Source organism: Anabrus simplex, chromosome 1 (genome assembly GCF_040414725.1).
Source record: "Anabrus simplex isolate iqAnaSimp1 chromosome 1, ASM4041472v1, whole genome shotgun sequence".
Lineage (NCBI taxonomy): Eukaryota > Metazoa > Arthropoda > Insecta > Orthoptera > Tettigoniidae > Anabrus > Anabrus simplex.
Window position 1 is genome coordinate 630,883,590 of NC_090265.1, and position 15,192 is coordinate 630,898,781.

Sequence of the window (15,192 nt, forward strand, 5' to 3'; positions counted from 1 at the left end):
ATTGGCTTGATTTTTAAAGCGGTCCAGCCATCCATTCGACGCGCTTTAAGGGCATTACCAAAAATTCATAAACAAGAAATTCCTATTAGATGAATAGTTCATTTTAGAAATAGTTCAGTATACAAGACGGCCAAATTTATACAAAGATTTTTAAAAGAACACTACGTTTAATAGCCAGATGCACCTAATTAATACTACTGACTTTTGTAACAGAATCAAAAACATCAAGCTAACAGACAACTACATGATAAATAGTTTGGATATCAAAGATATGTACTCCAACATTCCTATTATAGATACTATAAAAACAGTAAGAAAGAATTTAATGCACACAGCACGTTAAGTAAGGTGGAAAGTGAAGAATTTTTAATATTACTAGAATTTACTTCGGAAAATAACAATTTAACTTTTGACAATGAAATTTACTAACAATCTAAAGGTCTAGCAATAGGTTCGCCGCCTTCAGGTCTTTTAGTGAACATATTCATGGATTACATGAAAAAAAAAAAAAAAAAAGTGGATAAAATAGATGGATTGATTACATGGTTAAGATACGTCTATGATATATTATCAATGAACAATTAGACTACACAACCCAGCATTTTCAATCTTTCCTTTTGCGGCAAGAGGTGTGATAGGTGATCTTAACTAATTTTGGGTCGCTTAACACGAATCCGTTGTCCGTTTCAACGTATCACGTCACGTTTTCTCGCAATGGATACTCCAGGAAATTTATTAATAGAATAACAAAATGAAAAATGAACCAAAACACAAATTCAGTTAAAGATCGAAAGGAGAAAAAGAAATCTGCAGTTCTAACTTTTTATAATAAGCACTCTTATAAATTTGATAAAATTTTCAGAAAAAGGAACATCAATGTCTGATACAAAACTGATAATACTAACATGATAATTTTCAATTCAGATAAAAATGAGAATAAATGTATATTTAATAAGTCAGTAATTTACAAATTGACATGCCAAACACGTAGCCAGCGATATATAGGAAGAAATAGTTTGGCTATAAGATACAAAGAACATGTAAATGCAGTCAAACATAAAAGATATTCGGCAATGGGAGAGCATATGGTTGAAAAGAATCATAAATTTACACTTTTCTAATGACATGGAATTAATACATTTGGCGAAACGGGAAAATTCATTAATGCTTTAGAAAGTTTAGAAATTTATCTTGCTAAAAAAAATACTTTGAATCAAGTTTAAATGAAACAAGAAGTACTGATGAAAACTCATTGTATAAACTAGCATTTATAATCATTTAAGAAAAAGAAAAGATCTTAAATTTATTTAGGTATTCCCATTCAACATCAAAAATATCAAAATTTTATGCAATAATTTTCATAATATTTCACTAACGTTTGGTTATTCATTCAAATGGTGAATTAGGCTATAATGCTTCTTTACATTGTGGGCTAAACAAAAGATAGTGCTATTTTGTTCTTATTCTTTGATATGACTTCAATGATGAAGGAAATGCATAAAGTTCCTGAAACATTTATGAATGAAAAAATAATTTTCAATTATTAAAAGTGTATTGACAAGGTGGACCCAACAAACTATTTTAAATAGTTTCTTTAATAGATTTAGACAAGTCAACACAGGATCAAATCAAATACCTATTATGGTTATGTTTATCAACAGAAGTGTGGTTGAGCATTGTCAAGCAACAGGATAAAGATCTTGCCAATGACAGGTGCAAAAGGCACCATGTGATCCATTTAAAATCTCCTCTATGTATTAATAGGTAGGCAGACTTTCATTCCCAACGAACACAAGCTTTGTAAGCACAATCGCAGAGCCTTCATTGAATGGTGTCCTTGCAGAGCAAGTACAGGGTGAATAATTTTCCCTGGACCTTCTCCATACTCTCCCTCTTCCATCCGGTTCTCTCAAACAGCATCTGGATTCAGCACTGAGCTCCACTGCTCCACAGTCCAGTTTCGATGGGCGCTGGCGAATTGCATCCGAGAGGCACGGTGCTCACGTGTAAGGCAAGGTTCTGTAGCGGGCCTTTTGGACTTTAAATACGCTTTGTACAACCTCCTCCTTACTGTCCTTTCACTGATGTTCGTGCCCCGTACTTGCTGCAAACGATTTCTGGCTTCCACAGCTGTTGTGTGTCCATCATGAAAAACTTGTATTAAGAGAAAGTGACCATCGCACTCAGTATTGCTTCTCCTACAAGCAGAATCTGGCTCCTGGTGTAAATATTGTCTTCTACTTATCTTTTAAGTTTTCTGTACATATTAGAATAAGACGTGCCTGTAACGTCTGCTACATAGCGTATACTGCACCCATCGTCCACTAATGCCATGCCCCTTGCTGCATTTTCAGGTGAAAGAGCCATTATGACCTGACTTAGAAGCAAGACACGCCACAATATCCACAAAAATGAACGGCACGAGAATTCAGAGCAATAAACCTTTAGAGAGCTATTCTTGTCCAAAGGCGGGAAATGGCAGTATCAGTGTTGTCATGATCATAATCTTTATCAATTATTGTGCTGAAACTTCTCGAATGGGCTACCATATAATCTCGAATACCATCCGCACTTTTTTCTCGAAAATATCGCTTCTAAAAATTGGGTGCAGGTCTTATTTAAGTCTTTCATTTTGCGGCGCGATACTTCACGCGTCTTAAGGAACATTACGTTTTTAGTGTACTTTAGTTTTAAGGGTTGGCACTAGATTCAACCAAATCTTCCGACAGCATTTATTTGACAATAACATATGGCTGTGTGTGTAACGTATTGTTCTCTCTTATGTCAATCAATCAATCAATCAATCAATCAATCAATCAATCAATACTGATCTGCATTTAGGGCAGTCGCCCAGGTGGCAGATTCCCTATCTGCTGTTTTCCTAGCCTTTTCCTAAACAATTTCAAAGAAACTGGAAATTTATTGAACATCTCCCTTGGGAAGTTCTTCCAATCCCTAACTCCCCTTCCTATAAATTAATATTTGCCCCAGTTTGTCCTCTTGAATTCCAACTTTATCTTCATATTGTGATCTTTCCTATTTTTATAAACGTCACGCAAACTTATTCGTCTACTAATGTCATTCCACGCCATCTCTCCGCTGACAGCTCGGAACATACCACTTACATGTTATAATTCTCATGTTTAGGTTCGTACTGAAATGTACAATGAAGTCAAATAAATATTAAAGTTTATTTATTCCACCTGTTCAATACATAAAAAAGATAATTTAAAAAAATTATAGGGACATGTTTCGCCCTTTAATTATGGGCATCTTCAGCCTTAATCTCAAACTGAAAGTTGATTAATCAGGTACCTGATTGTAATTAACTTGCATATGAATTTGAAGGAAATGTTGGAAATGTGCGAAATGGTTGACAATAGTTATGAAATTCTTAATATCAGGCCTTAATAAAGTCTAAAATACAAATATTTGTAAAATTATACACTTTCTTGAATGTAGTTAAGAAATTCTTGAAATGAGGCCTTAATGAAGTTTAAAATACAAGTAGTCGTGAGTTTATACACTAGAGGAAACTTTTGGATCTTAAACAGATTGAATGTGACTATAATAATCACATCAAGTGGGGTTTATAATAAATGTGAAGTGATAAAACTGTAGTTTTCTAGAAGCATGAGATAAGAAGAGTGCTTGAAGGTAAGTTGCTGTGTTAAATGTTAGCAGGAAGGAACGGCTGTAGTCTCTTGTGTAGAGTCGTAAGGGAAGTTTGGATTGAAGTCTGTAACAACAGGAGATTTACGTGTTAAAGAATGATTTTGAATGAAAGGAGAGAGTAAAGAGAAATCGAAGTGTGTAAAACCACTTACCTCTTTTTTAACGTTGAAACTGGTTGACGTAAAGAAGATTCGGAGAGAAAACGTTGTGTGTAATTTCTTTTATTTTCAATTGTAATAGTATTAAGTAGTTGCTATGGTAGCGTTGAAATGACTGATATTTAAGTTACTAGTGTTATAGATGATGTGAGATTAATGGAGGAGAGGGTCGAAGCGGTGTGCTAAGTTTATGTTATTGGCCGTGGCAGGTAATGGGAAATGAGTTCAATTCTTAGAACAATATTAAGAGAAACGATATCATCAGTATCAAGTGGAATTCAAATATAAGTTAGGACCAGTCTATAGTCTATTGTGAGGAGAAAAATTAGCCTTCCTCTTTAATTACGATGCGGGAGCGAGGGAAAGTGTGCCAGTAAACATCCAAAATTATAAAGTTCAATAAGGACTCAGTTAATTTCGCTAAAAGGTGTTCTGTAAATGGTTGATGGTATAAAAAAACAAACTGTAGCATTAATAGTTTGGTGAAGCAAAAGTTTAGTCCTTTCAGAGTACGCAAGAGTGAGGGAGAGTGTTTGATGGTAAGTAGGGTTTTTTTTTTTTTACAGAGATTTGCTTAGAAGTCTGCAAAAAGGAGGAGAATTTAGTATTAAAAGTATGAGATTATAGAGTTTAAAAAAAGTCACAGTCACTGGTTCCTCCCTAGTTTGTCGGGTCTGGTAAAAGTCACCCAACCCTCAGTCAAACAGTCTCAGCCGAAGTAGATGGAGACCCAGACTAAGGTGGTAGAAAATGATCAATCACAGTGTAATTAGAAGAAACCTGGATTGGAACACAGTTTAGCAGGAAGAATGGTGGTTAGATAGTGGAAGACAGAAAGGTGCCACAAACATTCCAACCTGGCAGGAGCTGGATGAGAGAAATGGAGATTCATAATCTACACACTAGTTTCTTATTGACCAAAACACCATTGTTTCAATATTACTTAATGGTTTATACTCACTTTTTAAAAACAAGCTGGACATCATAAATAGCACCAACTTTCTCTCGAAGAAATGGCATACTGTAAGTAAAACCTTTAGTTCGAGGTGTAAGGTGATGCTTCAATTCTGGCAGACCTTTCTCATGAGCAAACAGGCAACTTGCCTCATGCTTCTCTACTGTAAATCGTGTGCCTTCTGCCATTAACAGTAACTGGAAAACAAATAACATTACCATTTAAACATAAGACTGCTTAAGTTCTAAAACTCCACATATTCAATCAATATTGTACACTATCTGTCTGGATAGTCCAGGACTGATCTTTATAACAGATAAGTGGCACCATCTGTTAAACACAGAGGAATCGTATAGTGGGAACTTTCAGTTGAGTATGCATGTGGTCAAGTCAGTGTTTGTATTTCTTACATTGTTACAAAGTTGTGATAGAACAGAGAGCAGCATTAAATATTAATTTCAAAATGGTAAAACAGCAATGAGAATTTACATCTTCAGAAGTTGATGAAAATTGCTTATGGTGATAAGTAGAGCCAGGATTTTCAGGCAAATGGATGTTTTTAAATAAGCTGGTTACACTTCTCGAACTTTGCAAATGTTTGTTTTATGACAACGATTCCAAATAACCGTTCTTTTTCCGTGCATGTTTGCAGGTTTTGGTCTTTTTAAGAGAAAATGCATGCATAATGCATATTTTGAAGATTTTGGATTTAATAGCGAATATTTGGACGTTTATATCACATAATATGGCTTTTCTTCTGACTTCGGCGTATATATAATGTTAAGTTACATGATAGTGTCTTATTAATGTTGATTTGAAAAAAAAAAGACCATTTTTCCATGTTACATGTCTATTATTGATATACAGAAATAGAATGTATTCCATGACATCCTACATACCGTACAGATCTTATAATCCAATTTACCACCAATGAACTTAATGCCACTGATTAGACTTAATATCACTTAGCTGAATTAATATTTTCCGGTTTTAGGTCATAGACAGTTTTCCAGTAGATGCACAAGTGGAATTGAGCAAAAATAATCAGCAGCAAGACTTAATGTATATAAAATAAAATTTTGGTAAATTGCCTGCTGCAATAACAAAGTTGGTAGCTACAGGTCTATCCCTTGTCAAATATTCAGTTGTTATTGAAGACGTTCAAACGTGTCTTCAATCATCGCACGGAGAAGTAGCTGCGACAGCTAGAGGTAAGCAGAACAAAGCGACCCGTCAAGTCCTGATTTAGATTTCGTCAAGCTTATAAGATACATTTTGTGCGGTGAAAATGCAAAGGATTTACAATTTGACCTCGCGTTGTCCCGAATGTCTTCATTTAAGTATGCACCTGTCACTTGTGACGTAGAAAGATTATATTTTCTGTGTTTAAGAATGTACTGACAGATAAACGGATGAGCTTAAGTCAAGACAAGTTGGAAAAATTAGTTGTACAATGTTTCAAGAAGAACTAAAAATATAACCATGTGGAACTGAACTTTGATAGTGCATATTTTCCACGTTACTGTGCATGTTTTGCTATATGGTAGTGCATGAATGGATGCATATTTCGAGATTTGATAGTGCATGTAAATCTGGACTGTAGTGATAAGAGTTTATCATGTTTGAAAAAGTTTGAATGACAAGAGATTCAAAGAACCAAGTATCGCTTGAGATGGTGCAAGGTTGGAGCGCCCCACCATGAGTTCAACAGATGTGAATGTCTAAAGAATTCATGATCTCTTCGTCACTGATAGTCATGTTACCTACAGAATGATAGTAGAAATAGTAAACATTTCTAAAATAGTCGTTCATAACATTTTACACAGTGTTTTGTAAATAAAAAAGCAGTATGCAAAATTTTCTTCCTGCAGCTTCATTATCAAAGACAAGCATGACATAACATCTGTTGCAACTTGATTGAAATGGCTGATAACAGTTTCTTTCTAGGAAAAATAATTACAAGGGATGAATCATGGCATTTGCAATCACTACAAAACGGAAAAGTAATGAGTACTATAGTTGAGCAGTGATGAGCCAATGGAAATGCAAGAGATAAGTTGAAGACAAAGGTCATGTTAATTGCATATTTTGATGCAGAGTGCACGATTCACAAGGAATTTGTTCCCCGGAACAATAATGTATCTTCTCATTACTATTTGGGTATACCGGAATGCTTCAGCAACAGAATCTGATGAGTTCAATCACAACAGTGGACTGAGGACAATGTGCACCACCCAGGTGGCTGAAAATGTGGTGCAGTTTTAGGAACAAAAGCAAATCTCAATAATCCAGCATCTTCCACATTCACCAGATTTAACTACTTGTAATTTTTTCAGTTTACACAACTCAAGTTGTGCATGAAAGAATACCACAACAATATTAAAGACATAGACCAATGGGACATATGAAATGAAGAGGACTTCATCAGAATCATTTCCAAATAGTTCCCAATCCAGTTCAAGAGCAACTGAATTAGAGATAACTACCGTTCTGGCAAAATGATGCTGTGGTCGGCCTGGTAAATGCAACAGTACGGTGCAGCACGTTGACTGCAATGTCGCCCGACCTCGTACAGGTCGTGCAAGTTAACAGTTAACCACAAAATGGGCAAGACACGAGATATCTGCAGATTATTAGTGCCAGTCATATGGGTCATTTCATCTCCGAAGTCGCGCAAGCACTTGCCTTTCAATGGCCACCGTGTTAAGAGTGTTCCACAAGTATGTGGATTTGGGGAATACCAAGACCACTAAACTAAATTACCATAGAGTGTAACGTGCTGATGACAGTCACCATCTGCTAGCTTGGATTGTAAGAGGTGATGGACGGGCCTCGAGTGCAACTCTGACAAACCGGCAAGCTCGTTTCACATTGCACGAGGTTCATTTTGGTTCCTATTGAATTGGGACTGCTCCTTTGCATCTCACCTCAAGATATACCCTACAACTCTAATAATACTCAACCTTCGCTGTGGCCTTTTTTTTGAACAACAATTCCCTCTGCACACCTTCTACAACCTAACAGAAACTGGACTTTGTTTATAATCTGACTTAACCAATTTTAAATGTGCAACTTCGTCAACTAGAGCTGTTTTATTCTGTTTCAAGATAATAGTCGACTACTAATGTAATTTTAAAGATATCACTGTCACTGTTTATATAATTTTGTCACATTCAACTGTTCATATATTACCATTTTATATATATCATAGGTTATTTCAACTTTCATCTCACCGAATCACTCTGTTTTAGAAATATAGTTAACATTTGTCTTGGCTAGGCTGATGATGGTCCTTATAGGACCAAAACTAGTACCTTATAATATTGTAATACCGAGCTCGATAGCTGCAGTCGCTTAAGTGCGGCCAATATCCAGTATTCGGGAGATAGTAGGTTCGAACCCCACTGTCCACAGCCCTGAAGATGGTTTTCCGTGGTTTCCCATTTTCACACCAGGCAAATGCTGGGACTGTACCTTAATTAAGGCCACGGCCGCTTCCTTCCCACTCCTAGCCCTTCCCTGTCCCATCGTCGCCATAAGACCTATCTGTGTCGGTGCGACGTAAAGCAAAAAAAAAAAGTAATGATTTTATAAACATTGCATGATTGATATGTATTGAGAAGGTGGAAATAACAAGATTTAGCATTTACTTTATATGTATACCTTAAACAGCATTAATTCATTCACTTACCTAGCTGCCAATTTGATGGGGGTGGGGAATCTAACACTCATCTTACATAGCCATTTATTCAATGGTCTGATGCACTTTAAAAATAAAAATAGTCAAAGGCATTCCTTTTCAGTTTTGACTTTATAACAGTGAAGTTCTTTAATCTGTCGACACTAATTCAGGATAAATAAAATTACAAAAAAATAATTTTTTTTTCCAGGTATAATCTGTTATTAAATATTTTCTTTTTTCAGGCAGCTACGTTCAGTTATTAAATGTTCTCTTTACAGGTATTTTCTAATTTAATTTTTCATAAATTAGTTTTGACAGACTGAAGTACCTCACCATTATAGGCATTATGCAAGACGCTGAATTATCGATGATAAAAGCAAGTACTTTTGGTATAAAATTCAACAGATGGTGCTAATAGTCTTCGTGCTTTAAGCAAATCACTTGCAGTTCTATTTATGTTTTTTATTCATCGGGAATACCTGCTATATTTGAAGGTCCAACGCAGCTATACTTTTGATATTTCAATCAATGAAAATGGTCGCATATGAAGCTACAACTTAGAGAAAAGCAGAAGATATTCTATTGAATAGTAACTGAAGAAGTCTATAATGCTACTTTAAATTCTAGTGATTCTAGCGGTGTAGATACTTTGTCTATTCATAGTGATGTGGGCGATAAAAGCACGAGTGATGAAAAAATGTAAATACTGTGAGTGGTGAAGGCCCAGGAACCTTAAACAAAAAGCAGAAAATAGATGACCGGAAATACAACTGTTTGTCCATTGAAAAATATTCCATGAAAAGAGCAATTTACTGAAATTTCTGGGGTGAATTTCATTTTAGATAACATTGATCTGATGTGAAAAAATGTTTTAGGTAAGTTTATCGATGAAGACTTCTCGCAAAGCGTGTACAATGAGACAAACAAGTACGTGCACAGTGGTTCGAATTCTGACTTGGCCCACTTCTTCAGGCAGATTCCTCCTAACCCAGTGAACCAAAACCTCTGAAAGCAGTGTTGAGTGATTGCAGCAAACAAGACCGGTGCAAATAGGTGGCAGTGCGAAGAGTGCGAGGTAGCTTTTCACATGCCAGAATGCAGTACATGATCCTAATAAATCAAGGATGTCTAGATGTCCAGCCTTTCAACCCCAGCCAAAACCCATTACGAACCACAAAGGCATCCATGACCCCATAAATTACTGGAATAAAGTGAAGAGCATTCCCCACCCCACTCTCCCTTGAATAGTTCTCTCAATGAATGATGAAAGAGGCTAGATACCATGTGAATTTTCTGGTGAAAATTTCACTCCAGAATCAACAAGGATTTGAACCTCAACCATCTGGGTGGAACACCAGCAGCTAAGCCACTGTACTAATCATGTGCTTGGGAACAATCTGAAAAAACCTCTTCAATAAGTACACACAAGTTTTTTTTTTTTTTGTATATTATATAAGACTTACCCATATTGTATCTGGATATTCTACAAGTTCACGAATCTGCCGTCCAATAATTTCTTTATCTTTCTCCCAGCTACGTTCAAGGAATATGCTCTCTCCAAACTTCCATGCCCAACCCATAGTTGGAACATACTGAATTGATTTCTTGGCATACGTTTTGCAATTCTAGAACACACAACCAAAAATGTAGCAACAGTAGTTCAGGAATCATAACACAATTTAATGAACATGGAATGTGAATAGAACCTATATTGCAAAACTTATTGTGTTAACCAAGATTTGGATTGTGTTAAAAATGTTAATTTTTATAATTACTGAATTATAATTCACTTTTTTTGTTACAATATAATTGTAGCCTGTTAATTTTTAACATGATTACTGCTTTGATTCTTGTTTACCTACCAATCAACAGTTTCTACTGTATTATCAGACTACTACTCTCCACATCTTTGTCTCACCATAATCTGGACTTTCCTTTCACTTCCAGAGTTGTTTGGGTGGTCCTGATTTCTTCCATTATGTGTCCAGATCACCTGTCTTATCTGGATTTCATGGTTTAGCTAATTATCTTGTAACACCTGTATATATTTCTTGTTTCTGATCTTCCTATCATAATATGCACGAACTTCATATCTGTAACCTCCAATCTGCTGCTGTTCCCTACCACAATATTCCAAATTTCTGCTCCTACACAAGTCAAATAGGTCATGCAAAGAGGTTATTTGTATTCATTAGCACTTTATCTCACAACAGATCTCCAAAAAATACTTTCTAAGCTTGTTGTATCCAAGTGCTAATTTCTCCTTCTGTTCTTTCTGTTCTAATGTGTTCATTGTCCAGGTACACAAAGCTTTACATTTCATTTGTAGATTCTTCACTTATTGTTATTTCTATCTGTAATACCCTTCTCTTATGATTTTAATAGCTAATGTTTTGCAGCCGCTGATTTTGTTATTGACTTTGACTGCGCCCAAAAAACTTGTTGGGGGTAGAGCAATACAAAGCTCAATCTTTATAATTAAACAGAAAAGCTTTTTCTTATCCTCTAACAGGAGTATTCAAGGAGGCACATTTCTGTTTCATTATAAAGATTGAGCTGTTTATTGCTCTACCCCCAACAAGTTTTTTGGGGGCATTGACTCAACGCTCAGGAAAGTATAATCGTGTGAACTTTTGACATGCAGCTTGATACTGTGATTTTAGCCAAGGACATTCTAATAATTTTTATGTTTGGACAGACACCTACATTGATATCCTCTTTTTATAACTTGTAAGATCAATCAGGATCCTGATTTTTCACCATACAGGTTTGAGTTTGAGGCTGATGATGCCCTTAATACGGGCGAAACATGTCCCTTAACATTTTATAATAATATTTAATTTCTAAAAAAGATCTCTTTGCACTGAATAGGTGGATATTACAAAAATTATGTATTTACGTACATTTCAATACGGACCTAACATGAGAATTATAACGTGTAATGCACTTTGCTCGAGCAGTCTGTTCTTTTGCAACATATTCAGGGGAGAAATCACAACCAGAGTTAGTGCCCGCCATTTCTGCATCAGATTCAGAAGAGGGACAAATGTTCTGGACGCTGGGGTACTGGTGTATCAGGGCCATGAGGAACGGGTAAATTTGCAGATCGAATATTGCTTGGATACACAATGTTACCTTTGTTGCTGCTGTTAAATCCCTTCACATTCACAGAAGTAGCAGCAAGTACTGTGGTCTGGGGGTTCTCGCCACACCATTGGAATACCGAATGGCAATGCAGTTCGCTTACCGTTCACCCATTGCAGTAACTGCTCTATATAGGTTCTACAAGCCTTATGTGGTGCCCACGGCTTGTCTTGGCCTACAAGTTTCAAGCCAAATTAGGCATAGTAGGCATTTCTCACAAACTATTATACTGTGCTGCTGTCCTATTGGTACGAAACTTCCACATACATGGCAGAATGTATCTGAATTGTTCTTGTAGCCACGTCGTGGCATGTTGATAAATGTAAGTTCAATAGAAATATTAACACTATAGGCCTATATCACTCATATATAGAACACTTATGAAGACAAAAATCTCTTTTCACTAGCAAGCAAAACAACTCGGACTGTCGCGGATGAAGCAGAACGAGAGAATGACGCCACTCAGCCAAATCCGCGCATTGCCGGCTATGTTGTAAATAGTTGCTGGCTCTACAATCTGAGCGTGATAATACAGGATTACGAGATGGCTGGAGGACGTCGAATTAATAAAATGAAATAAATTAATAGAAGAATATGGAAATCTAAATTAAAGCAACACCCTTCCTAACAACATAAGTACATTTTTTTTACTTTACAAATGTAAAAATTGAGTGTATCCTCATAAGTCAGTACATAATTATATTCCATCATTAGATGGAGTAATCAAATTCAAATATGTTTTGGCTCGTTTGAGCCATCTTCAGTGAAAAAAAGGGGGTTTGAAATAATTTACGTAATACAAGCTAAAAAATGCCAAAAAACATAATGAAGGAACAAATGAAAAAACAAACGAGAGCCTAGATGGAAACAATCTTAGGTTAACACAGTTTTTAGTTTCAATTACTGTATGTTTTGTATTAACCCGTGTTTCACTGAATTTTATTGCAGTGAGTTGTTTTTTGCTCCACATGATGATGTAAATATAGTATATTGTGCTAATTTTGTTTCCATCGAGGCTCTCCTTTCTTTTTCCATTTGTTCCTTTATTATGTGTTTTAGCATTTTTTAGCTTGTATTATGTAAATTATTTCAACCTCCCCCCTCCCCCTTTTTCACTGAAGATTGCTCAAACGAGCCGAAACATGTTTGAATTTGATTACTCCATCTAATGGTGGAATATATGGTGTATTGACTTAGGAGGATACACCCAATTTTTACCTTTGTAAAGTGAAAACCGTCAATACGGAATGATTTTAATATCTTGTAAAAGACGTGCATGTAATGAAATAAATGTAATATAGGATTTTTGAGAAACTGTGATGTGATGGGAAAAAATTAACATCGGATCCTGATTCTGGATGCAGAAGTCATCCTAAAAAGCAATACAGGATGGTGGCAATGAAACCATCTCAGGACAGTGTAATCTACAGTTCAGTACATCCTCAAAAAAGTTAATGGGCACTGGTATAATAGGTTTCACTAGAATCTTGAAAGTACTTAACCTACAATTCTGTAATGTCATAATAGAAGTTGATGGACACTGGTAATAGTAATAGTGGATTTATTGAACGTCGCAGGCTTCCGCCCAATACATAGTTCAAATCCAAAATAGCCGAAGCAATATACCAAAAACCGACCAGTAATACCACTCTATACTTAAGTGCAATGAACAAACAGCAGAAGATATAAAATAAAGTAAAATAAAATTAACTGCAATCTGGCACAATACGCACTGTCAAATGGTCCACGGTCGATTCCCATCTGGAGATCCATTAGCCCTAGTAATGAATCAACTTGATGGACAAAAGAAACTGACATATACTCAAGTGCAATAAACAAATAGCAGAAGACATAAAATAAAGTAAAATAAAATAAAATGAATGGCAATCTGGCACTAGCACCTAAAGGGCACTGCCCTATTTTTCCTCTCATGACTGACACAGCAAGTCAATGCACATTCCATAATTGCCTATACACTCAAGACCTACAACTTGTTGTGCCAGTCATCACACTGCGTCAACTGCTGAGTCTGTGCCCAATATTTTACCCATGTCACCACGTTGACCATTGTTCTGCTTTCATGCTTTCACAATGACATCACTCTCCAACTTATCATATTACAGTATAAATATGTTTAATTCCAATGTCACTGTCTCCAAAACCTCCTCACACTTAACAATCCAAATCAACTTTATTTAAAATGACTCCATATAACACCCCACCGATTCTAATAACTCCTCTTACCAGTCAGATATTTGCCTACCCTACTCTATTCTACTTCCTGGTTAATAAAATCATTCTTACTTTCACTTGTAGTTCAAATCTACTTAACCATAATCACACCTAGCTAACAAGCACAATCCACAACCTAACAATTTCTACTTACTCTTAACAAGCCAGACAGTCTTTCCTTATTTACAATCACTCCAAATAACACCCCACCAACTCCACTATCCTTCCAACATACTTAACAACTGAATTCACTACACATTTCAAATCCAATTCACTCTGCATTTCAAATCCTCACAGCCACTATACCTTCCTCATTCTTAACCAACCAAACCATCTTTCCTTATATTACCACCATGTCTTCATCCACTGTTCCCTTACTTACTAACTTTACTTGACTTTTTACTTCTTGTTACTATGCCCTCATAATTTTTTTTTCATTCCCCACAGATCCCTTAAGCCCTGCTCCTCCCTTTGTTCATAAACAATTCTATTCTCTCCCTATCTGACCTTTCCTTTTCAGCCTGCACGTCCATTCCTTCACTGTGTTCACCTCTTTGCCTTTCCTCTTCCCTGGCTCTGTCCACAGCTGCTTCCCTACAAATTTCAATTCCCACCCTGTTGTTGATGGACACCAGTACAATAGGTCTTACTAGGATCTTGATTGTGTATAAGTAAAAACATAGTTGAAATATGGCTTGAGATGCGATCTCTTGTCTTAAAACTTTAAAATCATGTGTGGTAATATCTGAAAATCATCTCTTGAGCTGAACTAATTTCTTAAAGCTCTGTTATAATGCTCAAATGCAGTGTTACAAGGAGGTAAGTGGTTTATTACATTCTCTCATGGGCATGATATTGAGTACTGTCAATAGAATGTTTGTGTGACAAACACTATCACATCTCAAGCCATATTTTAACTATGTTTTTATCACTATCAATTGTCAATATGCACCATAATGAAATTCATATCCTATGTTATGGTTTTTCCTACACACAATTAAGATTTTAGTGAGACCTATTGAACCAGTGTCCAACTTTTATTATGACATTACAGAATTGTAGGTTAAGTACATTTAAGATTCAAGATTCTAGTGAGATCTATTATACCAGGGTCCATTAACTTTTATGAGGATATTACTGAACTGTAGATTATGTACCTTTAAGATTCAATCCACTGAAGATGACCCAAAATAGGGTCGAAACATGTATGGCTGATAATGTAGAAACAACATCTTCATAGATGAAGTAAATAATGTATTGAATAGGAGGACTCTATTAAACAATTATATTGTACAAATGTAAATAATGTTAATATTCAGATTTCTGCCATATTCTATCTTATAATT

General features: G+C 35.8%; 1 protein-coding gene across 5 annotated transcripts in view; it reads right to left on the minus strand.

Moving 5' to 3' along the window:
• Positions 1–15,192, minus strand: part of LOC136857228 (1-acyl-sn-glycerol-3-phosphate acyltransferase gamma) — a 128,598-nt gene that overhangs the window by 65,083 nt on the left and 48,323 nt on the right. For all 5 annotated transcript variants that reach the window (XM_067135707.2, XM_067135703.2, XM_067135705.2 and 2 more), the window contains exons 4-5: positions 9,934–10,095; positions 4,795–4,985 (exon numbers count right to left, since the gene is read on the minus strand). In XM_067135707.2, coding sequence (XP_066991808.2) covers positions 4,795–4,985; positions 9,934–10,095 — 353 coding nt within the window. The remainder of the gene's footprint in view (positions 1–4,794; positions 4,986–9,933; positions 10,096–15,192) is intronic.